Here is a 26484-nt window from a genome sequence, read left to right on the forward strand (position 1 = left end):
TGCCACTTGCCAGGCGATTGAGAGCTAAAGTTGCTTGTTGCTAGGCAACTTGTAGGTTCTGTCTATGGAAAACCTAGAAGCTTGCTATTCGAACTGTTCGAACAGTATATGTATCTTTGAGCTCTTTTGACTGATGCAGCATATGGGGATGATCTGCAAATAAACATACAGAACAGAGGTATTATTGGCTGTCGTTTATTTATTTCATTTTGACGTTTTTCCCAGTTATACCGTTGCTCTGACAATTTTTGACATTTTCTATATTAGCCATGTATAGATGGCCTTGTATTGGCCCTCACGTTCTGCTCTCATGTGCTTGCAAAGGTTGTAAGGTGCAAGATTCCTAGACCCCTATGACGGACGCCGGTGAAATCAGGGCGCCGGAGGGCATATTAGTCACGTGACATTTGGAGCTTCTCTCCCTTGGTAGGCCTTCTACATGCTAAACGTCACGTGTGAATTTCATGAACCTTGATCAAATCACCCCAGGCGCCCTGTTTTCACCGTCGTCCCCTATGACTGATGACATGTATTTAAATGTCCGCCTGGGCCCTGTTTCACCGGTGATAGCAGCAAGCTACTATCAAATTGCGCGAGCTGACGTAATGTGATGACGTCATACTGCTGACGTAAGGGGCAATTCTGGCGCACGATTGCCGCAATATTGTTTTACGTCATCAACTAAATGTTCGAAGTTTACGTCCAAATTTTCCTTAAACCCAACTTATTTTAAATACATTATATTAAAAAAATATATATATTAAAAATAAATATACTATCATGACTGCGTAAACTCTTACTTTTAGAGCCTCATACGTCACTTAATGCCGCGGCCAAGGTCGCGGCAATCGTGCGCCGGAACTACCCATTACGACAACAGTATGGCGTCACGACATGACGTCAGCTCGCGAAACGTGATAGCAGCTTGCTGCTATCACCGGTGAAACAGGGCCCTGCTCTTCCGCTTCTTTTTCTGCTGTTGGAAGACTGCACTCAAACATTGGTTGACCTTACAGTCATTCATTGTGATTTATAGAATAGTCTAATGTCTCATGGTTGTACAGTAGTAGATAGTCAATGGCAATGTAGCTTACGCAATAACAGATATTGGTAAATTCTGTAAAAAGGGGCCAGTGTCCTTGGCAGTTGGCACTGTAACTAATTGAAGTCTTAAGCATGTAAGCATTAAATTTAATAGATATGTTTTTGATATTCTCGCTATTAATTTAACTGAATTCATTTATTAAATTACACTGGACAACTTATTGTCACTGGGGACCAAATCAAAACAGCAGTTAAAGGGACAGTATCATCGAAAAAAAAATCCATGTATGGAGCTCATTATTTTTTAACTAGCATTTCTTATTTTTCTGAATCAGAAAAACATAGTATGAGGACCGAACTCGGTGAAAAATATTGCAACCCCATTTCATTTTCATGATTCATTTTCATGAGCGAACCACCACTATACAAGCATGGCCGCCAGTTTGGAAGCATGCAAAACTACTACAGAACTGGCGCAGATAATACATTATTGACGCTACGCTTACGCGGTCGTTCTTCTGATTGAGTTGTCCTTAGGGAGAGGTAGCCTTAGGTATTGCCTATAAAAATATAACGTGAAAATTGGAGAGAGTGACAATTGGACGTGCCAATTGACAATGGGAGAAAATATCACGTGACAATCACGTGATAAACGTCATACATTGGAGGGAGATTGTGATTCAAGCTGGAGGAATTCCTTTGTTGAGCCGCTAGAATCCGAAGGAAACAGCGGAAATTGCCTACGACTATTTAATGAATTTAACGGTGATGAATAAGTGCGAAAAACGTTTTGGCTTTATAAAATTTGATGAAATGACCAGGGTAAAAGTTTTATTACTGGCGGTCAATTCAAAACGGCGCAAACATTTAAACAGTGAAGATAGTGAAGCACGATTCAAAGTGTGGTACACCTTTCGTACTTTGAGCGGCGATAGCGGGATAACGGTGCGGAGCTTCGAGGATCGGTCTTCAGTTCCCGGACCAGAAAGGTGGGGCCTATGCAATGTCAAATTTCATCAAAATGGTGATACTGTCCCTTTAATACCTATAAAATGTATAAATCTAAGCATGAAACTATATAAGTTACCACCTAAGATCATGAAGAGATACAAGTACCGATCTAGACACTTAATCACTAAATCAGTCCCACTGATGCAGCGGTATCATGGCGGTATGTGCTAACCATTGCCTTCAGTGGCTAGTTAGACTAGCTCTAAAGCCCAGTGTCTCTTCATTAGCTGATAGGGACTCATATGGTGTTGTCTGTGACCAATATCTGTCATAGATTAACACTGTAACTATTTGTTACGGAGCGAGCGAAGCGAGCGTAGTCTTTCCTTAGATTAACGGAAATTTCTGAGTATGAGCGGCCGGCCGGCCGGCCGGCCCCGGCCGGCCGGCCGTGGTCACGCTTTTGCGAGGCTTATATCTCAGCAACCACTTGACCGATTTACACGCGGTAATTTTTGTAGGGTAGCTTCATTCCTTCTACCAAGTATTGGACTATTCCTGATGCATGTGGGTGACCCCTTATGCACGTGCCACGTGCAAAACGAAGAGGTGTCCGTTTTGTAATTGTTGCAATATCTCGGTAACTACTTGGCCGATTGCGCTGAAAGTTGGCATGTAGGTAGGCACCCACTAGGCACTGCATATCCATGTGCCAGAGTTGGGGTGCTGCTGCACGTGCGCACGTGCAGGGGTCGTTTCCAGATCTCGAGAACGGCTGGACCGATGGCGCTCAAATTTGGTACACGGTTAGGGACCAGTTAGTAGGGTGCCGTGCACAAGTCAGTTGGGACCCATTTTGCACGTGCGCACGTGCAGGGTGCCGCTCCCAGATCTCGAGAACGGCTGGGCCGATTGTGCTCAAATTTGGCACATCGCTAGAAACCGGTCAGTAGGGTGCCGTGCACAAGTCAGTTGGAGGTACCCCCTCGAAATTTCGCACGTGCAAGACTCACCCCCTCGCTCGCTCCGTTAGTCGCCCCAAAAGGCGCTATACTGGTAACAGTGCTATTTGTTTACAGCATAAATACATGCATACAAAGCAATCTAAAAATGCCAAAGAAGGACCCATGTAAGAAATATGCTTGTGAGATTCAAAAGTGTTTGAACAGTAAAAAGTTCCAAGAAGATAAGTGTCAGGAAGAAATAGACAGACTGAAAGAGTGCTGTCGAACATGGGGCAAAGAGTCTGTGTGCTGCTCCGGGTTCCCTGAGCTGTGGCCACAGCCTGAAGCCCAGCACAACCCCCAGGGGAAGACTGGTGGTTCCACTGCAGCAAACCAACCTGCTGCCAACCATCCTGCTTAGAACGGGAATAGTGCTAATGGAGAGGCACAGGGCTTTTGTATTTGGCTGACAAGGTACTGAAAGGCAATGGTGAGCACATCACATATTGCAGCAATGACTTGACAACATGGACTAATTAGTGGTATTAGTGAGTATCAGTAGTGACTGCTAGCTAACAGTTGAATTATGCAAGCTGTGTGGTGTAGAGCAATAGTGTGTTATTGCTTGCTAATGGAATATGTGCAAATTGACATAAGCGTAGGAACCATGGGTGCAAGGGTGCAGCTGCACCCACAATATTTCTCCAGTGGGTGCAGACAATGTATTCTGCACCCACAATAATCTGAACCAAAAACCCCTTTTCTCATCAACACTACTTTCCATGCAGCACGGCAAATTCAGGATATGTTGCCCACTATCCATCTTTCGAAGCATTTGCTTTTGTGATGGTCTTCAAAACTTACATTTGTGCTGAAGAAAAAAAAGGAAATGGAGCATGTGATTGAACACATACCGAGCCGATAACCCACTGTCAAAATTTTTAGCCCGATATCTTCGAAAATGGCTAAGTTGGCCGCTTTTACTTTTTGCGGTAGTCAATATTGACAATATTAACCCTTGCAATTGTGCGGCGTTTTCCAGCTTCTAATGTGTAGAGGGAGGAAGGAGGGGGGGGGTGATCGAGCAAGAGCTTCGTGGAAAAAACGAGGATGTTGCCCGTGACGAGAGAAAGCCGATGATACCCAATTTTAACCCGCGAGTTGCTGGGGGGGGGGGGCGTTAGACGCCCCCACTTTTTTTGCCGGGCCATAGCATAGAAACGGCGCGCCGCAGGCGCGCCAAATTTTGGGTACCTGTAGGGAATTGATTGAAGTTTATTGTGACAAAGTTTCAAAAAAATCGGTCGGAAAATTTTTGAGATATCGAGGTTTTAGTGACGTCATGATTTCTGAGTTTTCGACCAAAAACGGCATATGTTCAAAAAATCATATAAAATCACAGAACAGACATACAGACATGCCGTAAACGCCATTAGACTGCCAATACCATGGTCAATCAAATGACTATCTTCGATTATTGATTATTGTTCCGAATTTTCCATAATCTTGAACTGAATCTTGGCAATTTTTCGTGACTACTTCACGACCATGGTACATGAATTTCTTAAATTGAACTTTTTGAGCCAAACACGTACACATATGATAAAATGAATGTCACCATCGTGTTCTACGCCCCAAATTACCTATAAAACATGTGTCACAGGCTGCGAATATCAGTTTTGATTTTCGGGGATATGTGCCTACCCGGTTGACCTGACCTTGACCCTGAGCCTGACCTATGCTTGACTGACCCCTACATGGAGCTGACACTCTTGTTGGCCTTATAAGATGGATTGTGCACCGTTTTGACAGAGTTTATGGCGAGAGGCGCCCATTGCGAAGTCCTGAAGTCCATGCTACTGAAAGCCCGATTTCAGGTGTTTGACCTGACCTTGACCCGACCTGTGACCTCAAAATTCAACTTTAAAGTACTCATCTGAAGCGTCTCGTCGCGCTCTTTCGTTTGCCGCCTCGTGCGTTTCGCTGCGCCTATTGGTTCTCGAGTTATCGGCTGGGGGCGTTTAACGCCCCCCCCCCAGCAAACGGTGGGTGGCGAAATACCCCAGCAACTGCCGGGTTAAGGTCCTAGGTCATTGGCTGACCTTCCAGGTCAGGTCAATGTTCCAAAAGTCGGGAAGATCGGGACCTGCTAGAACTGCGTAAAGTGAAGCTGTTAACGGGTTTTTCGGGGTGCTGATCACGAATATCATGTTAGTTTTGATGACAGATGATTTCTTCATGCATTTAGGCCAGATCGGGTCAGGTCAGGTCAGGTCAACCATTAGGCGTCCTACCGGCTATCCAAAGTAGTTGTCAACAACCACTGACGGCGTCGTAGCATGTTACGAAGGCACTAAAACTACTTCGTAAACGTTCAAATGGATGCTAAATTCGAAATCAGCCCGAAAAACTACCCAAGAAACATGCAATACTCGAAAAAGTGAACCGAGGTCATCAAAGGTTAATGACATGACCTGACCTTCAGGTGACCTTCACAGTTCACACCCACCGTAATGCATGGGACGAACATAATTTCACATGTTTGGACGTCTACAATCACAAAAAGACTGGAAACGCGTGGATAATGTGAGCTGACACGCCAAATCGCGAGTCCGGCCGAACATGGTCTCGAGAATCAGGTCACAGGTCAAAGGTCTTTTGAGTCAAGGTCATGAAATTTTCAGAGTAGGTGTAAACCTGATCAACTCGAGGGTACTTAAGGTTTCGTCGCGGTGGGCCGGTTTTGGCGCGAGCTATTTGCGAAAAACCATGGGGGGCTCATCCGAACCCCCTGCACATGCGAGGGAATTAATGCTTCCAAATGCACTTATCGGTCGGTACCATTTCGACATGGTATACAGTCCCCCTCAAAGCAAAGCTCGTAACGAGCCTTCGCTCGGGTGTCGCTACCTACCCCCCCCCCCCCCGCTTCACCAGCCATGGCTGGATTTCTGCACCCATGCACCCACAATGTTCCAGCAGTTCCTACGCCCATGCAAATTGAAAGTGATCTGTCATGATTTTGGGATTGTTGTGTTGCAGATGTTGAGCGCTTTGTTGTCATTGAAAATATACGCCTTTTCAATCTGTCTGTCATTCAAAATGAACTTGGAAGGGAAATGGGACTGAGGCTACCTACCTAGAGTAGTTAGGCCTCACTTGCATGGCTGGTTTTGACAAGTAGGTCTGGAACAAGTAGTTCAACTGCTGGACAAGTCTGGGAATTTGTGCACACATTTATTCATCCATTTCTACACATGCCCTGATTCCTGAAGGCTGGAACTGTATTGTCATGACTCATGAGTTGCCAGCATCATTTGACGAGTTCCTTAATCCCACTCACGAGTCATGGGACGATAACCAGTGTGTGCTAACCCTCTGTGTGCAGTGCGTCTGTCCCCAGGAGTGCGGCGCCATGCTGGCCGGCCGCCTTCTGCGCGTATGGCGACTGGCGGACACAGCGGCCACCGGCCTGCTGCGGGGCCTGCGGCCGAGCCCGGTCGGACGGCCCGCGCAGCCGCGCCTGGCGGCTCCGGCCGCGATCCGCCGCGCTAGTGAGTGCTGCCGGAGAGCGGGAGAGGTAGGGGGACTGGACTGTCCGGCTGTCCGCTCACCGGGCGCTGGGACTCGGTTGTACCGCCAGGGGACGTCTGAACGGTCCGGGGCAGGTGGAAAGGGAGTGGGCGGGTCTCAATGCGAGGGGGAGAGCAGACTCACTTGTGAATCCTACGACGATGATTCACTTCTGCTTTGACAACATTGTTTAAAAAATAACTTATAATCTTTTTACGAACCAAGCGCCACATTTCTTCGGCTGATGCCCGCTGCAGTGTTGACGTTGCGCCGCTGTGCGTTCGCAGGCAGTTTTCAGCACCGGACCCATACGTGCGGCCAGCTGCGTGCCAAGGACGCCGGCAGGAGCGTCAGCCTCTGCGGCTGGCTCCAGTTCAAACGGATGGGAAAGTTCATCACCCTGAGGGACGGCTACGGCGTCACTCAGCTGATCCTGCCGGACGAGGTGGGCACTGGCGGCGGAGGGCGCTGACGGGGCAGGAAGGACTGAATAGGCTGCTTATCTAATACCCTTAATGCGCGTGCTGTTGGACACTGCCGCTGTTGTCTGTGCCCCAGGCATGACTGTTGTCACTGTTCTGTGCTCTTTTGTCTGTGCTCTGCTGTCTGTGCCCCATGCCTGACCGTGGTCTGTGCTGTTTTCTGACCCAGGACCGTCGTCTGTCGGAGCTGGTCGACAGCCTGCCCCTGGAGTCGGTGCTTCAGGTGACCGGCGCCGTTCGTCTCCGTCCGGACGGCCAGCAGAACCAGGTACGGTACTCGACCAGGGCAGGGGCGGATGACTCAGCGATCAGCTGTGATTCCGCTGGGCGCTATCCGCTGCTGCATGTACGGAATGCTGTATGTGCTGCATGTACGGAAATACATGAGTACACGTTTCGTCAATGGCATGTCGAAAGAGCATTGAGACTGCAGGGCTGCGGAGTCGATGGATTTTAGGGTGACTCCGACTCCGACTCCGACTCCAACTCCGACTCCGACTCCGACTCCGGACGGTTCTATTAAAATACATATCATGATATTGAAGTTCACAATGGAGATGTTTTTATCTTGCCTGAAACGATATCTTGACGTGCTTTCCAAGGGGTTGCGTTGCAAATTTGCATTAAAAATAACATGGATAATTAAAAAGCAGGTTCTGGGGAATTAACCGTCCTCTGCTTCCTTCGCTGTAAACGTTCGTCCAAAACAGCAAAATGACCTTTTTTGGACAAAATCTAATTTCGAGCGCAGTATCGTCAATTAAACAGGTGCAGTGCATGACGCTGAGCCATGCAGCGTTAACTCCGACTCCGGAGTCGGAGTCGGTAGGATTTTGGCGACTCCGACTCCGACTCCGACTCCGGGCAGAACTGTCGACTCCGACCGACTCCAACTCCGACTCCGACTCCGCAGCCCTGATTGAGAGTACTCGCAATATCAAACCTTACAATACCCTGGCTCGGTTGTTCTGCAGGACATGAAGACGGGCGACATCGAGGTCGTGGCGCACGACATCACCGTGCTCAACAAGCCGGAGCGCGAGCTACCCTTCAACATCCGCTCGTTCAACAAGGCCAGTGCCCAGCGACCGCCCTGGCGCGGACAGAGGTGCTGAGCCGTAGACGTGATACCTTACCACCCTGACGGAACAGAATGGAGTTGTAGCCTGTAGGCCTACTAATTCTCAGCTGCCCTGACGCGAGCAGGGGTGCTCAGTGCCCAGTCGCCCTGACTGTGCGACTTGGGCGAGTGTTCAGTTAACCTACGAGTACGCTCGTAGCGTAGATCCTGTTAAGCACCTCATCTCAAATGTGTTAGATTTTTTTTCCGGAAGCTCATCTTCTCTTCACCGTTCATTGTAATCAACATTATGATGAATGTCCTCATTGGGACTGTTTTCGTGGAAAACGCGGTCACAGTTGATGCCTGTACCTGGCCCAGATCACTATGTATCGCTGACCCAGCGTAAGCCAGGTACCCTCCCTGTGGTATCTCTCCCCGCCGTCCGGTACCGGTACCGGGGCCGACCGCAGGCCGTCGAGCCCCGGCGGACGGTGCTCTGACCCCACTGGTGTGCTGAGGCTGACCCCGCCATCTGCCCACAGGCGAAGGAAGCGCTTCGCCTACAGTACCGGTACCTGGACCTGCGGCACACCGAGCTGCAGGAGAACCTGCGACGGCGCTCCGAGGTCAGACTGGGATCCGATCCCTCCCCCTCGCTCAGACGGAGCTCCGATCCCTCCCCCTCGGTCAGACGGCGCTCCGAGGTCAGACTGGGATCCCTCCCCTAGGCCCCTAGTTGCTACAGTGCGGCCACCGGCCACACCAGAACCGTCGACCTTGTCTGTGGAGGAAGGACCGGATCATAAAGACCTCTACATACCTCTACATGTAGAAATCTATGACCGGATCAATGAATGAATGTCACGCGGATAGAGTGATGGGTGTTCATATTAAGTGCTTTAATGCAACCGTCAGTTTGAGGCCGGGGGGATCCAGGGCGTCGCAAGTCCATCTACGACACGTCGCAAGTTACGACACATGTCCCGTCGCAAGTTGTGTCGTAGCGAAAAAGGAGGGATGTTGAGGAAAGAGGGGTTTGTCGGAGGATACGACAGAACGTAGCTGCGACGAGGCTTAAATACCCGCTTTACTCGAGAATTTAAAAGGCTACACGATCAGCTGATCCCGTAGTAAACGTCAGTAAGGTCGAAAACTCTATCACGCATAAAGGAACATTCGCCTTTCTGGTTTGCGAGCTTATGAGACAGCAAGGTCAAGCATGTTCTCTGATTCTGAAGCTTTGTATTAACTGGGTGACTTGTGGTTGCTAACGCTCACGTGATTTGCCATAAAATTTGGGATCGATCACAGGAGATTCGTGGCTATAGGGCATCTAGAATCGATGCTTTAGAAGAAATGAGTTCCGAGAGTTTGAGGTCACAGAGAGGTAAGAAATTTGTAAATGGAGGTCACAATTGGAGGTTACAGAGGTCATCTGGGACACGTCAGGTCACAGAGGTCAGCTTGGGGTCATCACAGAGCTCAATTAGAGACCACGGAGGTAATCTGAGACACGTCAGGTCACAGAGGGCAACTTGGGGGCACGTCAAGTCACAGAGGTCAACCTAGGGTCATCACAGAGCTCAATTGGAGGTCACGGAGGTCATCTGGGACACGTCAGGTCACAGAGGTTAGCTTGGGGTCATCATAGAGGTCACTTAGAGGTTACAGAGGTCATATGGGACACGCCAGGTCACAGAGGTCAAGTTGGGGTCATCACAGAGCTCAAATGGAGGTCATCTGGGACACGTCAGGTCACAGAGGTCAGCTTGGAGTCATCAGAGAGCTCAATTGGAGGTCACGGAGGTCATCTGGGACACATCAGGTCACAAAGGTCATGTTGGGGTCATCACATAGCTCTATTGGAGGTCATGGGGGTCATCTGGGACACGTCAGGTCACAGAGGTCAGCTTAGAGTCATCAGAGAGCTCAATAGGATGTCACGGAGGTCATCTGGGACAGGCCAGGTCAAAAAGGTCAACTTGGGGTCATCACAGAGCTCATTGGAGGTCATCGGGGTCAGCTGGGACACGTCGTTTTTGGAATTTGGAGAATCTTTTGGGGGATGCCCCTTGCAACGTCCAAGACCGCCTTTCTGGATTCGCCAGTAGTTGCTGGAATGGTGTTCGGCTACTTAATATCCCCGAATACCCCAATAAATGTGAATATAACATACTATGCACCATTTTCAACACTCTCGCTGGCACGGATTGAGGCCTCATAGACGACCCGTCAGTTCAAGCTCTATAACTCGCGTTAGCGTCAACGGATTGCAACCAACTTTTCAGGATCTAAAGTTTAAACAATTTTACACCTACCATGTAAATTTCGTGACCATGACCCGAATGACCTGTGACCTGTGACCTCTTCCTCAAGGCAAGGTCAACTTGCGACACAACTTACGACTGCTATTTCAAATTCGTAAGTTGTGTCGCAAATCAGGCTATTTGCGATAGACTTTACTACTTAAGTAACGCTACTCATCAAATGATCCCTTCAAAAACGACTTACTACACAACTTGCGACACGTCGCAGCTACGACGAGGCTTACGACGCTCTGGATCCCCCCAGCTGACAGTCTGGCGCATGTATTGCTGGAGAATTACCGGCCATTACGGAAAGGTCAGTGTGTAAGGGCTCCGGTACTGTCGGTGACTGACCCGGCCGGTGTGTATATGTGTAGTGTGTAATAATAGTATACAGTGTAGGTCTCCGGGGCTGTCGGTACCTGACCCGGCCGCCATCTGCCGCAGATGGTCGCCGAGATCCGCGAGTACCTGGTCAGAGACCACGACTTCGTGGACATCGAGACGCCGACGCTGTTTCGCAGGACGCCCGGGGTAGGTACTGAGTCCCGGCTGCGGGTTTTCTCACACTGTCTGTCCCGTACACTGGCCGTCTGACGTGTAGGTTCCGTCTGTTCTGTACTATGCGGACCCCGAACAGTCGAACTCTGACTAGCCGCCACGACGCGATGCTGTCGGTCACAAGTCATCCCGCTCGTCACAGCTCTGCCCTTCGGACTCTCGATGTTATTTCCTGCTCACAGGAGAGTGACAACCCAGATCTTACTGTGTTATGCCTTCACTTGAATTGTCAATCACGACAGATCCTAAGATGCCCTCGCTCGTCAGGTAAGGGCCGTGGATTATTCGCTGCACCCCTAACTATGTTGGACTGACTGTGTAGGACTGACTGTCTGCCGCTGTCTGTCTATATCTGACTCTGTCCGTTTGCTGTCTCTCACCCAGGGAGCTCAGGAGTTTGTGGTGCCGACCCGGTCGCCGGGGCAGTTCTACAGTCTGGTCCAGTCGCCGCAGCAGTTCAAACAGCTGCTCGTCATCGGCGGACTGGACCGCTACTTCCAGATCGCGCGCTGCTACCGGGACGAGGGCGCGCGGCCCGACCGGCAACCAGAGTTCACTCAGGTCAGTCATGGAGGTAGTCCTCTCAGGTCAGTCCTGGAGGTAGTTCACTCAGGTCAGTCCTGGAGGTAGTTCACTCTGGTCAGTCATGGAGGTAGTTCACTCAGGTCAGTCATGGAGTTAGGTAGTTCACTCAGGTCAGTGGAGGTAGAGGTTGTTTACTCAGGTCAGTGGAGGTAGTCCTCTCAGGTCGGTAGTCTGCGCCCCGGGACCTGTCTGGCCCGACACAGCTCGCCGTATGACTACTGCAGCAGCTCTGTAGATACAAGTGACAATGATGTGCTATTTGTAGGCATGTCCCGACACAGAACACCACATTATCTCTGCATATTCCCCGCGCAGGTGGACCTGGAGCTGGGCTTCACCAGCCAGCAGGAGGTGCAGGCGCTGGTGGAGGGCATGCTGCACCGCTGCTGGCCCCAGGAGCTGGTGACGCCCTTCCCGCGCATCACCTTCAGCCAGGCCATGACGCAGTACGGCACCGACAAGCCCGACGTCCGCTTCAAGTGGAGGGTGAGCTGACCGCACTGACAGCGGGGTACGGCGGACCCATCATTGATTTGGAATGGAACTCACTCTCTCAGACAGACTTTCTGTAATGTGTTGCCGTACACCCGTCTCAGACTGACGCCTCCTGACTTCTCCATCTAGCTGTCTCTCTCTGTCTGTCTCTTCCTCCCTCCTCTGCCACTTCTGACCTCCTGCTGACGCCGTCCCCCCCCCCCCGCGCCCGCAGCTGGTGACAGTGACCAGGGCGCTGCGCTCCTGCGGCCTGGACGTGCTGGAGAAGCAGCTGAACGGACCCGAGGGTGCCGCCGTCGCCCTGGTGGTGCCTGACGGAGCAGTGAGTACCCTCCTTTCGGGGTGAATCGTCTCAAAAGCTCGGCTTATTTCTCAGTTGTCATTTGCTGCCAGTCTCCTGTTATGACGGCAAGGTGTCGTTATTCGTTACGCTGGATGTTCCTGTTTGCAGCCAGAGTTTGGCTGAGTTAACCATTGTCCCCGCTCCGAGCCTTAGGACGTGTCACCGCCCCAGTCCCGCCGCGGTCGCCCCCTGACGTCCCCGTCCCCCCGCCCTCTCAGCGCCACCACAGCCGGGCGGTGCAGGCGCAGCACGCCCGGATGGCCGAGCAGGCCGGTCTGGCGGGCGTGTCGGCGCTGCCGGCGGACGGTGCCGGTCGGCTGGGCGGCCGGCTGGCGGGCCCGCTGGGCGCGGAGACGTGCAGTCGGCTGGCGGCGGCGGCCGGCGCCGGTCCGGGCGACCTGCTGCTGCTGGCCGCCGGCCCGGAGGGCGCCGCGCGCACGCTGCTCGGCCGGCTGCGCACCCATATGGCCGACACCCTGGAGGAGGCCGGCGTGACGGTGCGCCGCGCCGGCCCGCACTTCCTCTGGGTGGTCGACTTCCCGCTGTTTGTGCGCGAGGAGGGCCGGCTGGTGTCGGCGCACCACCCGTTCACCCGGCCGCACGCCGAGGACGAGCACGCGGTCTACTCGGACCCCGAACAGGTGGGTGGGAGCCGGAGGGACGGTATCCCCTCTCAGCTATACCCACTCTGGGCTTGGCTCTGGGCTCCCTTCTAGCGCCATCAGCAGCTATGGGTTCTGTCAAGGGAAGATATGGATCATTGCCGACTCATTGACATGTGACAACGTAGCTTTAAAAAGCTGAATGTTCGATGTACCAAGTTCATTTTAGCTTACGTTCCTGCTTAGCATCATGTTATCGCTTCAAAACACGTATTTATGCTTGTGGTCGACTCACGCTGGTGTTTGATCAGGACTAGTCTGTCTCATATCAAGCTTGCGGTCGGAGTTCCCTTGACAGTTCGCTCCCCCGTTAACAAATTTGCGTCTTTGAATGGTAAGAGCTGTATGTACAGAAATCACGCACTGCCTTCAGGAGAGCACTTCGGCCGCAAGCTTGACATGGAACAGACTATAGTGGGTTCTATTTCGTCCGAAATGTTCAGTCCCTTCCCGGTTCCGGGCCGGTGTGTGTTCAACAGGCGCGCAGCCAGCACTTTGACCTGGTGCTGAACGGCTGGGAGGTGGGCGGCGGCTCGATGCGCATCCACGAGCCGGCGCTGCAGCGCCACGTGCTGCAGACGGTGCTGGGCGAGGACACGGCGCCGCTGCAGCACCTGCTGGACGCCCTGGCCAGCGGCGCGCCGCCCCACGGCGGCATCGCACTCGGTACGGAACGGCGGAAACGACCAGGGGGTGCGGGGGGATGGCTTAGCGGTCAGATCGGCGGCCTCATCCTCGATGAGGCTTGTGAGATGGAAACCACGTTGACGTGTTGGTGTTTCAGGCCTGGACCGCCTGGTGGCGCTGGTCTAACTTTTTATGCGTTTGTGTTTTGGCCTGGACTGCCTGATGGCGCTGGTCTCACTGTGATGTGTTTATGTTTCAGGCCTGGACCGCCTGGTGGCGCTGGCTGCGGGCGCGCCGTCCATTCGCGACGTTATTGCGTTCCCAAAGTCCTCGGATGGGCGCGACTTGATGGCCGGCGCTCCCAGCGACATCTCCCGAGAAGAGTACGAACTATATCACCTGAAGAAACCCAGCTGAAGTCACCTGCCTACGTCCCCGACCGGTCCATATATTTCTCCAGACAATTCACGCCGACACTGCTCCGTCTGAACGGGTTCTGGAGTCTGGACAGATTCCCGACTCTTGCGTCTTTCACCTGATGTCCCATTCGCCCCTCCCCAGGGAAAAATAAAGGGGCTGCCTCCGACCGCATTTTCCAGCGTGTGGAAAAGCCGCGTACCGGCGGAATGAACTCATCCGAGGCCAATAAACAAACAGGCACTGGCAATGACGAAAAAATAAGTGTTCCATTCTTTTACACACAATTGGAAAACTTCTGCTCAACTCCGATCGCGGCGCCCGCCAGGCTCCAATCTCTGCTGACGCCGGGCTGTCCTGTCCTGCTGTCCTCAAAGCGCCCATCCTGCGCGGCACGGGACGCCCGGTAAGCCCCAGTGGCACGCTATAGTTATAGACGACTGACGAGTGATCTGCACGGTGAAACACCGTGGGTCTTCAGCTGTGACGAGCCGGGGAACCCTACACACCGGCCTGCACCACCCGTCCCTCCCCGCCGTCCAGCACCTCACCGGGCTCGGCCGCCGTCCCCTTTTCGGACCCACAGCACAGTTAGGGGCGGTCCTGCCATCACGGCATACCGCACGGCTTTCACAGTGTAGTCTGTGATCGTAGGCGCCTTTCAGCGTCTGGGCAAACAACGAAACAAAGGCGTGTGCCACACCGCAGTCAGTGCACGGGCGAGGGTCTGTGTTGAAGGCTATGGCTCTCTGTCAGTCACTGTTGTCCGTATCGCCCCAAATCGGCTGATCCGTGCGGCGGCTGCCGGCGCCCGCACCATCAGCCGGGCTGGGCTGGAGTGGAATCTCAGTCGGCGACTCTGCAGCCCAGGATGACGACGACCGGCCGGCGGCTCTGCTGCTGGCAGGGTATCCCTCTCCACTGGTTAGCTGTCCCCTCTGTACAAACCCACTCGTTCAGTAGTAGGCCCGGCGCGGGTTGTTGAGCGGGTTGGGCCGGAACTTGTATGCGAGCATCATGCGTTTTCGGTAGGCGTCGAACTCGGTGTCCTCCTTGGTGACGTCCGCCTCTGTGCTGGTGCCCACGCCGGCCGTGTCCAGGGTGCGCCGCTGGCTGACCGGCGCCGTGATGCCGGCGCCGTCCGAGCCCAGGCCCTGGCCCTCCGACCAGCCCATCTTCTTCAGCATCTGGAAGCCCATGTTGTCCTCCTTCAGCTTGAACTCTCTGTAGTCGGACATGTCGGGCTCGCGGTCCTCCTTGAGCGCGCGCCACTTCTCCATGAAGCGCTCGAGCTCGTCAGGCGGCAGGAAGTCTCCGATGTGGTGTTTGCCGGCGTTCATGGCGGTCAGCTCGTCGGCCTTCCGCTGGGTCTCCAGCATCTCGGCCTTCCGCCTGGCGGATACACGGGAGACGGAGAGACGGTCACAACACCGGGCACACCGGAGACGGACACACGGTCTTATCACCGGACACAAAATTGGACGCTACATCAGACACAAGGAGAGACAGCGACGGCCCGAGTGGCTTGAAGAGACGGACACAGCGCCTGCCAAACGGCGACTAGTAGGTAACGCTACACAAGACACAATATCAGACACACAGCGGCTGGGCTTACAGAACACTGCACGCTATCTAGGGACAGAGTATATGTTAGGCCACAGGCAGCGTATCCATCAGTCGTGTATTGGTGCTCAATACAGGCATTGCACCAGCAGCAGCAGCACCAGCGGCAGCACCCGCGCGTGGCGGCTCCCCGGTCCAGAATGACCGCCCGCCCGGGGCCGTGGCGCGACCTCGCGCCGCCGCGCCGGTCGCAGTGGCGCGCTCAGCGAGAGGCTGCTCAGAGGCGCACCCAGCGGGAGGTGGCGCCACACTAGCCCAGAACATGTACGGAAATAACCCAACACACCTCCCCCCATAAAGCTTTGGCATACAAGCTGCGAATAAAACATGCACAGTCTGAAAATACACTCTTGCGTACTGTTCGCTCTCCACTTAACTAACTTAACATTTATACGTATTGCATACAATTACTGGACTGAACCGCGACAGCCGACAGTAAATGACAATTTAATCGAAGGTCCCGGCATCGACGAATCGAGTAGCATCGGGCCTCGTTAATCGGCCTCGCCACTCGGGATAGCGTCCGCTGACGCCTATAGCGCTGCCGCAGAATGCTGAGCCGCGTTGGGAGCCTCCGTCCGGGCCTGCGGTTCGTCCACTGCAGCGAGCCCGTGGCCGAGTGAACAGCCGCATCAGCACGTCAGGGTCGTCTGGCGCGTGACGCGGCTCATGCCTGGCGGTATGCGAAATATCAGCGTATCAAAACACGTACAACATTTAATACATGGACAATGACTTTTTTGTAACACTTGGATCGCATTGCAATAATCTTGAGCTCTAAAATCGATTCTTAGCTAGGGTATCTCACTGGTGGCTTTGACACCCGTCCAGACTGTGTCACATATCCGACCGGTGACTGTAACGGCCGATCTATGCCTGTCTTACTGGACACTCTTAAGAAAATGGGAGGTGGTATACTCTCCTTAGATATGATGTCGGTGTCTGGCGGCGTGTGCACCGTGTCCTCTGGCTTCCTCTCTCGTCGGTCGTATGTAGCTGGTTCTTCTGCAGCGTCGTCTCTCTTCCGCACCTTGACAGGTTTCAGGTGATTGTGATGGACGTTGACTTCTTTCCCTCCTGGCATGCTGACTCTGTATGTCACTCCTTCGGCATGATGTTCCTGCCTCTGCAAGACAGTTGCTGGTCCTTTATATCGCAAGGCTAGCTTGCGCTTGCCACCAACGTTACTGGTGTGGTCCAACAGCCATACCCTCTGACCTATCTCGTACTGTATTTCCCTCGTAGATTTCTCGTGCGTCTCCGACATGTAACGAGCGGCCTTGCCGATGTTCTCCTCGACCTTGTCAAAGGCGTGTCTAAGCTGACGCAATTTGTTTTCGACATAAGTGTCGACAATCGACACTTTGCCTTCCACGCCAAACATTTCGTCGACTGGAAGGCGGGCCTCACGTCCGTGCACCAGGAAGAATGGCGTAAACCCGGTAACCGAATGTTTTGACGTGTTGTAGGCGAAGGTGAGAGACGCCAAGTGATCGTCCCAGTCGGACCCGCATGGTTTCAAGAATTTTGACGACATGTCTTTGAGCGTGCGGTTAAATCGTTCTACCATACCGTCGCTCTCCGGTCGGTATGGTGACGTTCTAGTCTTCACGATACCCAACCGCCTACACAAGGACTGGAAGACGGCCGATTCAAATTGTCGACCTTGGTCACTATGGAGCCTTTCAGGAACGCCTTGCCGTAGAACCATGTCCAGTAAACAATCGGACACCGTCTCGGCCGTCTGGTTGGGCATGGCGTAAGTGTAGACATACTTGGTGAAGTAGTCCATCACCACCAGGGCATACCTGTTTCCGCGTACTGACATCGGCATCTCGGTAATGTCAATTGCGACTCTCTCGAATGGTCTTGAATAGGCGTCGGTGCGAAGAGAGGCCTGTAACCGTGGTGTTGGTCTGCTTCGGCGCTGGCAGGCTTCACACGTTTCGCAGTGATGGACCACGTCCTTTCCCATCCCGGGCCAGAAGAACCTGGCCGCTACTTTCTCAAGCGTGCGGTTGGTGCCCAGATGTCCTGCCGTCTTGTCGTCGTGCAGCATGCTCAGAACTGTTTCCCGATACGTGCGGGGCAGGAGAATGACTAGACAGTCTCTTTCTTGGTGTTTCAGTTTCATGACGCCTTGTTCTATCGTCAGCTGGTCGAACAATCGAGCCATTATTCTAAGGTTTCGATTTCGTTTTCGAATTTCCTTCTTCGGAGGGAGTCGTCCTGTCATCAACCACTCCTTCACCTCTCCAAGAATGGGGTCAAGGTCCTGCTCACGTCTGAGCTTTTCCGTGTTCATCGCGTCTGTCACAGCCTCGTGGTCTGCGGTCATGGCTTCTTCGACCTCAGGATGAAAATCGGCGTTCTGTCGTGACATGGCATCGGCGTTGCCATTGTCACTGCCCTTTCGGTACTGAACGTCAAAGTCGTATGTGCTGAGTTCGATTGCCCATCTGCCACGTCGCCCCGTGGCGTCTCCGTCGACATTGATCGAGCGGGGAATGTTCTTGAGCGGTTTGTGGTCCGTCATCACCGTGAACGTTGTGGCAGCCAAATATGGGCGAAAATGTCTAATAGCCCATACAATTGCCCAAAGTTCTTTATCATACGTCGGCCATCGACGTTCACTCTTGTTGAGCACCTTGCTGGCGTAGGCGATCACCCTCTCATCGCCGTTGATGGTCTCCGTCAACACCGCTCCGACTGCAGTATTGGAGGCGTCGGTTGCAACCTTGAACTCGCCCTTGCAGGTTGGCAGGGTGAGGATTGGCGCCGACGTCAGCTTCGTTTTAGTGCTTTCAAAGCTTTCCACCAGCTCTTCAGTCCATTCTACAGTACCCTTTTTCTCAGCAGCTTCTCTGATGGGTCGCACGAGGTCAGAATAGTTGGGCACGAATCGCGAGTAGTATCCTGCGAGCCCTAGAAAACTCTTCAGCTCTTCGGCTTTCTGTGGTCGAGGCCAGTGACGCACCTTCTCTATGTTTGCTGGGTCTGGCTCCACACCGCTCTTCCCCACCTTGTGTCCGAGGAATACTACCTCGTCGCGGGCTAGACAGCACTTCCTTGGCTTTAGTTTCATCCCTGCTGTCCTGATCCTTTGGAAGACCTCCTCCAGGTTCTTGAGATGATCGTCTTGATCCTTTCCGAAGACAATAATGTCGTCTATGTACACCAGGCAGCTTTTTGAGTCCATTCCAGCCAGCACTAGTTCCATCAGTCGTTGGAACGTGGCTCCAGCGTTCTTGAGGCCGAAAGGCATAGACCGGAAGTGGTGCAGGCCCTTTCCCGTGCTGAAAGCGGTTTTCTCTCGGTCTTTTTCAGCGACATCAACCTGCCAGTAGCCTGAGGCCATGTCGAGGGTGGAGAACAGGCTTGCCCCCGCGAGGCTGTCGAGGCTGTCATCCACCCTCGGGAGAGGGACTGGCAGACTTTGGGTGACAGAGTTCACTGCTCGAAGATCGACGCAGAATCTGAAACTGCCGTCTTTTTTCTTGGCCAGAACGATGGGTGAGCACCAAGGGCTGGAACTCTCCTCGATTATTCCCTCTTTCAACATCTTTTCCTTTTGTCTTTCCACCTCTTCTCTTAGTTTCATTGGGATCCGTCGTGGCCTTTGTCGGATCGGAGCCGCGCCTCCAGTTTCGATGTGATGTTGTAGAAGCTTTGTTTTTCCAATGTCGGACTCTCCTGTGCTGAAGATATCCTGGTATCGTGACACAAGTTGTGTTAGCGAGGTCTTGCCACTCTCTGAAAGGGCAGTAGACTCGAGTTTTAGTTCGCTTAAGAGATCATCGAGCGTCCCTGCACTGAGTTCAGCTGAAGCCGCTGAAGAGCTCGGGACGTCGTACATACCCTTGCCATTTTCTTGAATAGAGTACAGTGTACCGATTTCTGTGCCTGGAGGGATCGTTACTGCTTTGCCCCCGATGTTGGCGACCTGAATCGGCACGGTTGCCTCGCTCGTCACTTCTGTAACTAAACGAGGGACCCTCCACTCTTGGCTGCTCTCAACTGAGTGAGGTTCTAGAACACCCTCCCAAGTGGCTTCTTTAGTGATTTTAACGCCTCCATCTGGGATCTCGACCTCGGCCTGAACGAGGGTCTGAGACCTAGCGGGGATGGTGACTGAGGCACAAGTGACCACCCTTGCTCGTAGCGGTCGTAACTCAGAATATGTTGGTAAAGGAATCTCGACGTTCCCCACTCTGAAAACCCCTGCCCTGTCATCTAGCACTGTTTTGTGCTGGCAGCAGAAGTCTCGGCCGAGAACGACCTGGTAGATCAAGCCTGGAATGACCAACATAGGCTGGATGAACTGCGAGGTTTGTATCGAGAACGACACTTCTGCTTGTGTGGTGACCTGTATTTTCTGCCCGTTTGCCTGCGTTATTGTTCCAAAATTTCCTTTGTGGGACGCTCCTTTTTGTACAGCCGCTCGGGCGAATTCTTGTCCAATCAATGACGCATCGGCTCCGGAATCAACGAGGGCCCATACACTGCGTCCTTCGACTTCGATTTTGATCACTGAAGCGCGTTTGGGGCTTGCTTCTTGACCAGGCACTGCTGTAGTGTTCCCAACAGCGCCAGAATTATCGCGTGCGGGGCTCGAGGGAGCGATGCCCCCTGCTGCGACTGGCGTTCTCCAACATTCGTGAAGCGCGTGGCCGTGCCTTCCGCAACCCTGGCAGGGAATACCGGGCGGAATCGCGCTCGGTGCTGCCCTCGGGGCAACGGACCGTGTTGTCCGTTTCTGTCGGTTTGAAAACCGCGGACAATCGCGTTTGAAATGGGTGGTATCGCCACACAGGTAACAAACGCCTCGTTTACTGTCGGTTGGTTTGCAGTGCTCGGTCACCTGGACTTTCATTTCATTCAACTCACTCCGGAGTTCTCCAAGGATGGTCAGAATATCTGGTGCCTGTCCACCCTCAATGGGTTGCATTTCTTTAGCCGAAATTGCCACCGTCGTGTCATGACCAGCGGACGCCCGCATAACGGCGAGAGTGAGGTCCTTTTCCCAAAGTCTTTGGACGACTTCCTCCGCTTTTTGAAGCGACAGCACAGTGTGGTCATTGTGCAGCTTCTCTTGAAGCTTAAGATCGCTCAGACCACACAGGAAGTGATCTAGCGCTATATGATCCACCTGTTCACTGGATAACCCCGGGTGTGCCAGGCTTGTGAGTTTTCGGACGCGATCAGCGAATGATTCTATATTCTCTTCAGGCAGTTGACGGATAAAACGCAACTTTGCCCGAGCCCGTCGCGTGTCGCAGCTAGATCCAAATTTATTTTGTAGGGCCCCCTTAAGTTCCTTGTAGTCGCTCCTGGCTCCTTTGTCCAAGTTCCCACAAACGTCCAAAGCAGCACCATCCAGCAAGTCGAGCAGGGCAGTTGCTAGTTTTGTCTTCTCCAAGTCACCAAAACGCGTCTCAAAACGGAAAATCCACGTTTCCCAATTTCCCTCCTCGCGTCCGCTAAATTTTGTTGTGCTGTGAATTTTTGAGTACAGTTCGTTCGACATTTTGGGCAGTGTATGAACGACGACTAATAAATATGATCGTATCGTCCAACGATACGGTATGCAATGACCAACGGGTAATTTGAAAATCGTGTCGTGCAACGACAACGCTATATAGCCCTATGATCGTATCGCCCAACGATACGTTATGCAATGACAAAACCAGATAATTTGAAAATCGTGTCTTAAACGACCACGCTATCTGTGCTTTATGAGCTGTAGGCGCTGCCAGTGCCTCAGCGTGATTTAATATTTGCCTAACATAATCGACCTGAAATCAGCAAAATCTGGGTCGAGAACGACTGCACCTTTTCCAAATTTCAGGTCGTAGGCTAAGAGCTCATCTATCGTAAATCGATAGCATAAGAGCTGCTAAAACGGTTATTGTTTAAACAAGCATAACTCAAAAGTAGGGAGCGTAAATGAGCTTACCTTGACCGCGCCAATGTTAGGCCACAGGCAGCGTATCCATCAGTCGTGTATTGGTGCTCAATACAGGCATTGCACCAGCAGCAGCAGCACCAGCGGCAGCACCCGCGCGTGGCGGCTCCCCGGTCCAGAATGACCGCCCGCCCGGGGCCGTGGCGCGACCTCGCGCCGCCGCGCCGGTCGCAGTGGCGCGCTCAGCGAGAGGCTGCTCAGAGGCGCACCCAGCGGGAGGTGGCGCCACACTAGCCCAGAACATGTACGGAAATAACCCAACATATACACTGGAAAGCGAGGGACAGACTGAGACATACAGATACACTCTGTCCATGAGGGTCACAATAGACTCGCAGCAGCTGTGAGGTCTGAACTTGCCGGAAGCTCCGTGAGAGTTCCACACGTATCGTTTGTGCTCCTGGCACGTACCGTTTGTGCTCCCAGGTGCCTCCGTCGGTCTCCTCGTCCGAGTCGTACTCGTATTTGACCTTTCCGCGCTGCGCCAGCCGCTCGCTCTCGGCCTTCTTACGTTTGATGTCCTCCAGAAGGACGTTCATCTGCGGACCGACGGCGGGCTCGGTCAGTGCCCGACCCGTGTGTAAGATGAGGGTGTCTTTGTGTGTCAACTCAGGACCGGTCAGTGCCGGCTCCGTGTGTGAACTAAATGTGGGTGGGACGGAGCAGAGGTCGAACTGACGCTCGCTGTCTCACTCGGACAGGATACGAATACGAGCCGAGCGAAACTGAGCACCACCGACAGCACACTATCGACATTTGGCTCCTTTGCAGTGTTCTAATGAAATCGTACATCGGGGGACGAGTGAATTGTCCGGGTTTAACCATCACAGAAATGTTGTTGAAATGTTGTTGTTGAATGTTGAAATGTTGAAAAGCAAATGTTGAAAAATTACCGTCTAATCATAGGTATGATAATGGTTATAGTTATCACTTGAACATTTCTTTGCAGCTTTTACCAAAAATTCAACATGCAATAAAACCACAGAAGTGCGTGTCACCTACTGCCGCCCCCGAGACTGGCCCGGTGAGCGGCCGTCGATGATTATTGTTACCTTCATCTGATCGTCACACTGTTTCCACTGGTCCTCGGACATCAGATCCACGTTACCGAACACGCGCTTGGCGTAGGCAATCAGCTCCGGAGACTTCCCGGCCACACCGGCAGGGAACGCTGCAAACAACAGCATAGGTTAGACTGTACACAGGAGACCAGACTCGCCCCAGTAAGACCGACAGTGAACGCTGCGAACAGCACAGTTCAGTCTATCAGTAAAAGGCCTGGCAAAGAGCTGAAACTAAATCTCAGCACAGCTGCAAGTTACCACTTAGACCAGGCAGCCTCGCCACATGACAGGCATTCCAAAATGATAAGTGAAACAGGGGATTTTTTCAGACACAAGACAAACAAAACAGCAAAAAGACGCCTGCAAGCCGCAGTTAGTTTTAACGGCGGAATTAGTGACCGGCCTCGTGGGCATGGCGGTACGTACCGACTGAGGGCGTGGGCGTGGCCACGCCGACGGGCGGCACGTCTGCCCGCTCCTCCTCGGAGCCCCAGCGGCTGCGCCTCTTACGCGGGGGCTCGCCGGAGCCGTCTGGTGACACGGGGCGGCCGGCCGCGGCGTCACGGGCGAACGCGACCATCGAGCGCGCACAGACCATGTCAGCGCCCAGCCGCGACGGTATTACAATCACACGGAGAACGTCGGAACTACAGCACATACTCTCATGAACACTTATGCTTAACTTATCTACGCTGGCATTTCGTTTTCGGAACCGGGGTATACCTTCATATATGTATATGTATAGCCGATTCGCCGCAGATCACTTAAGTTTCCAGTACACTAGTTTCCAGCAATACAGAACTGACCTATCCATACTTTTATGTGAAAGCTACCGCATATAATTGTTAAACACCAAAATTGACTAAAGCGGAATAGGCCACGCCATGGCCTTACACCTTAAAAGGTCTTACACCTTCGAAATTACCCTTGTCGGCCACACCGCGCTGAGGCAGACGGGCGCCGAGGTTCTGAAAGCTGACACGTCATTTACCGGACCAAGCGAGATGTACCCCAAGCACGTGAAAAGAAATTAATATTCGTCGTTGAAATAGGCATATCACGGAAGTTGAATATGACGGGAAAAACCATATGAGATAATCATATCGCAAAATCACGATACACAACCGTTGGGCCCTATTCCAGCGAGAATACACAGCTTATCACCATGAAAGTTACTGGTGCACCAACACCTTCAACTCTGCTCGATATGATACTAACAAACTGAACAATACCAAAGTCATATTACATCAGCAGCATCGACGTCAGCAAGTCATAGTAAACAAGTAACAACCGTACCTAGGACCCCGATCACCCCCGCCCAGCTCGGGCCGTTGGCCGCTGCCTTTACTGCTCACCTGCTGGGCTCCTCTCCCGCCGCGAGTGCAGCGCTCCGCCCGGCGCTGCCGTCCATCCACCGGCCGCCGCCTGCTCCGTCCCCTGCCGTCCAGAGCCGCCAACTGCAGACGAGACTAGCGAGTCTGTGAGTTACGGTGTACGCGCCGCCGCGCCGGGCCGCGCTACCGCTGCCGCCGCCGCCCACCGCCAATACGTACTCGGTGTGTGCTGAGCCGCTCCGGCCGGCCGGTCCGCTGGAGCCGGGGGCACCGCCGCCGCGTCTGTAACAGCGCACACCCACCGGCTGTCAGTATCAGTCACACGGGGCAGCGGCACAGGAGGGGTGGCCGGACCGAGTCTGAACAGCGCGCACCCACCGGCTGTCAGTGCTATCACAGGGGGCAGCGGTAAGGTGGGGGTGGGGGGTACAGCACAGACACAGATCTGTAATCGCGCGGCGCGCACATCCCACACCATATCGAGTCACTTATTCCGCCGGACATGTCCCTATCAACGCATAAGTGTCGATTATGTACAAGTGTACAGCTTAGTGAAGATAGTTTAAAATGCGCGACCGCTCCTGCGCTACGTACGGGCTTTTTGCATTCGCTGGAACATTTCCATGAAGCTGCCATCGTTCTGGAAGACGTTAGATGGCCCGTCGGGCTTCTGGGCTGGCGGTGCAGGCTCAGCGGGAGGAGCCTTCTTCTGAGTCGCCAAGAAACTGCGGCACGGCGGCAGCGTCAATAGTTAGAAGCCATGAAAGTCATCGTTCTCAAAGACGATAACAGGTAGTGAAAGAACAGTGAACATCAAAACATCACTGCACACTATCCTGATTTTTTTTTGACAAATTGAAGAGAGACTGCGCTGAGCCGACCGAATTATCGCTGGTGAGCTCTCTCGAGGCTCCTACAGAGGCCTCTTGGTCCGGCGATGATCAGTCCGGGTGGAGGCCGGCGGCTCACCTCTGTTTGTGCGCCTCAAACAGTCTGCGGGCGCTGCTGCCGGCGCTCAGACTGCCGGACGGGCCGGGGGCGGCCTCCGAGTCGGCCGGCCGCCCCCGGTCGCCGCCGCCGCCGCCGCGCGGACCGGCCGCCGCCCGCCGGCGCTGCTCGATCTCCTGGCGGCGCCGCTCGATCAGCTCCTGCTGCCGAGACATCTCGGCCAGCTTGTTGGACGGGTTCGGCCGCGACGCCATGATTAGACTCTCTGTGGGGAAAAAGCATGGCCACGGGTGTCGGGTACTAAGGGTAAATCTGCATTAAAAGCATCTTGTTAGCAGTAATCAGCATTGGATATCTGATTGATTTCATGAAGAAAGAAACAGGTAACACTTAGCCTGCTTCATTCACTTCAGTTATGCACATAGTAGGGGAGAGGTTGGAGATAGGAATGGGTTTGATGAAAAGGAGTAGTTAAGAGTCCTCCAGTCATGTCAGTTAAAGTGGTTCAAATAGCCTGCTTGAGGGAGGAGCAATAAATACATAAATGCCTACTACAAATCATACACGTGCATCATACAAATGGGAAAATAAGATAACACATGTAGAGTCTGAAGTTTAGAAGACTATGACAAAGGACACAACCAACAGACCTGGTTGTGGCCTGGCCCTGGACCAGCAGGCCTGGACAGCAGACACAACTAGCATGAGATAATTACCATGGAAATCTTTAAGATTGGTCAGCTGATTGTTTTCTTACAATGTGGTGCAATTTGGTGCAGGAGCAGTAAACTATGACATAACCTCCTGACTGAAATTGATATTGCCTCAAACATCCATTTGATTTAGCACTGTCACAGACCAATCCAGAAAAGCAGGCTCAGATGCTGGGGGGGGGGGGGGATACCACATAATACTGCTAAAAGGTTTCCCTAAATAAAAACCAGGTTTCCATTCCATTTGCAATGCTGTTGCTAACTCAAACTTATCACAAAATCAATGTGTCAAATGATATAGTATGTGAGAATGAGAACCAAAAAGAAGTTTGAAGCTGCAACACACTAAACCCATGTTCAGAGTCTTTCGGACGGTGAAGATTCTAAATCGTCCCGCCGACTCTGTTCAAGGTCATTGGGGGCTTGGCTGCGGTTATGCCGGTTATGGAATGGTATTGGCCGGAAGACATAGAATCTTTGTCTTCCAAGAGCCTCGAAACACATTTTAATACTACATTCCTTGTTATATGGCCATGACTAGGTACTTTTACGCAAAGCTCTGCACAAAATATAGGTTGAGGTCAAGGTACGCCACCCCACCACAATATCCATAGCATATATTTTGATTTTAGAGCCCTAGAACTACTCCATGAATATGTCCAACACTTCAAATTACTTTGTCACTCAGAGGATCTATGACCGTTTCTTATAGGTATCTTGCTATGACCTTGGCTATGACCATGATATAGGGCCTTGGCCAAGGTATATAAAAACACTGGCCTTG

At 52.8% G+C, this 26484-nt stretch overlaps 2 protein-coding genes across 5 annotated transcripts; one reads left to right on the forward strand and one right to left on the reverse strand.

Moving 5' to 3' along the window:
- Window positions 1-14228, forward strand: LOC122386139 (aspartate--tRNA ligase, mitochondrial-like). 3 transcript variants are annotated; one of them, XM_043375035.1, is made up of 13 exons: window positions 1-178; window positions 6328-6493; window positions 6800-6957; window positions 7164-7262; window positions 7969-8067; window positions 8600-8683; window positions 10811-10897; window positions 11309-11485; window positions 11825-11995; window positions 12219-12326; window positions 12566-12988; window positions 13489-13675; window positions 13896-14228. In XM_043375035.1, exons 2-13 carry the CDS (start codon window positions 6355-6357, stop codon window positions 14051-14053), a joined length of 1890 nt encoding a protein of 629 aa, XP_043230970.1. In that variant the 5' UTR covers window positions 1-178; window positions 6328-6354; the 3' UTR covers window positions 14054-14228. The 3 variants fall into 3 exon arrangements, with proteins under 3 accessions (XP_043230970.1, XP_043230971.1, XP_043230972.1); XM_043375036.1 differs by lacking the exon at window positions 1-178 and adding an exon at window positions 973-1003; XM_043375037.1 differs by lacking the exon at window positions 1-178 and adding an exon at window positions 2000-2033.
- On the reverse strand, window positions 14051-26484 carry LOC122386140 (SURP and G-patch domain-containing protein 1-like). Of its 2 annotated transcripts, XM_043375038.1 has the most exons (9): window positions 26377-26397; window positions 25009-25250; window positions 24634-24764; window positions 24259-24321; window positions 24061-24174; window positions 23132-23236; window positions 22694-22812; window positions 22053-22180; window positions 14051-15445 (listed from the first exon to the last, which is right to left on the reverse strand). In XM_043375038.1, the coding sequence occupies exons 2-9, from the start codon at window positions 25239-25241 to the stop codon at window positions 15010-15012; spliced, it is 1329 nt and encodes a 442-aa protein (XP_043230973.1). In that variant the 5' UTR covers window positions 25242-25250; window positions 26377-26397; the 3' UTR covers window positions 14051-15009. The 2 variants fall into 2 exon arrangements, with proteins under 2 accessions (XP_043230973.1, XP_043230975.1); XM_043375040.1 differs by having other exon boundaries at window positions 24061-24162; window positions 25009-26484.

The sequence above is a fragment of the Amphibalanus amphitrite genome, unplaced genomic scaffold (genome assembly GCF_019059575.1).
Source record: "Amphibalanus amphitrite isolate SeventyFive unplaced genomic scaffold, NRLGWU_Aamphi_draft 000241F_arrow, whole genome shotgun sequence".
Classification (NCBI taxonomy): Eukaryota; Metazoa; Arthropoda; class Thecostraca; order Balanomorpha; family Balanidae; genus Amphibalanus; species Amphibalanus amphitrite.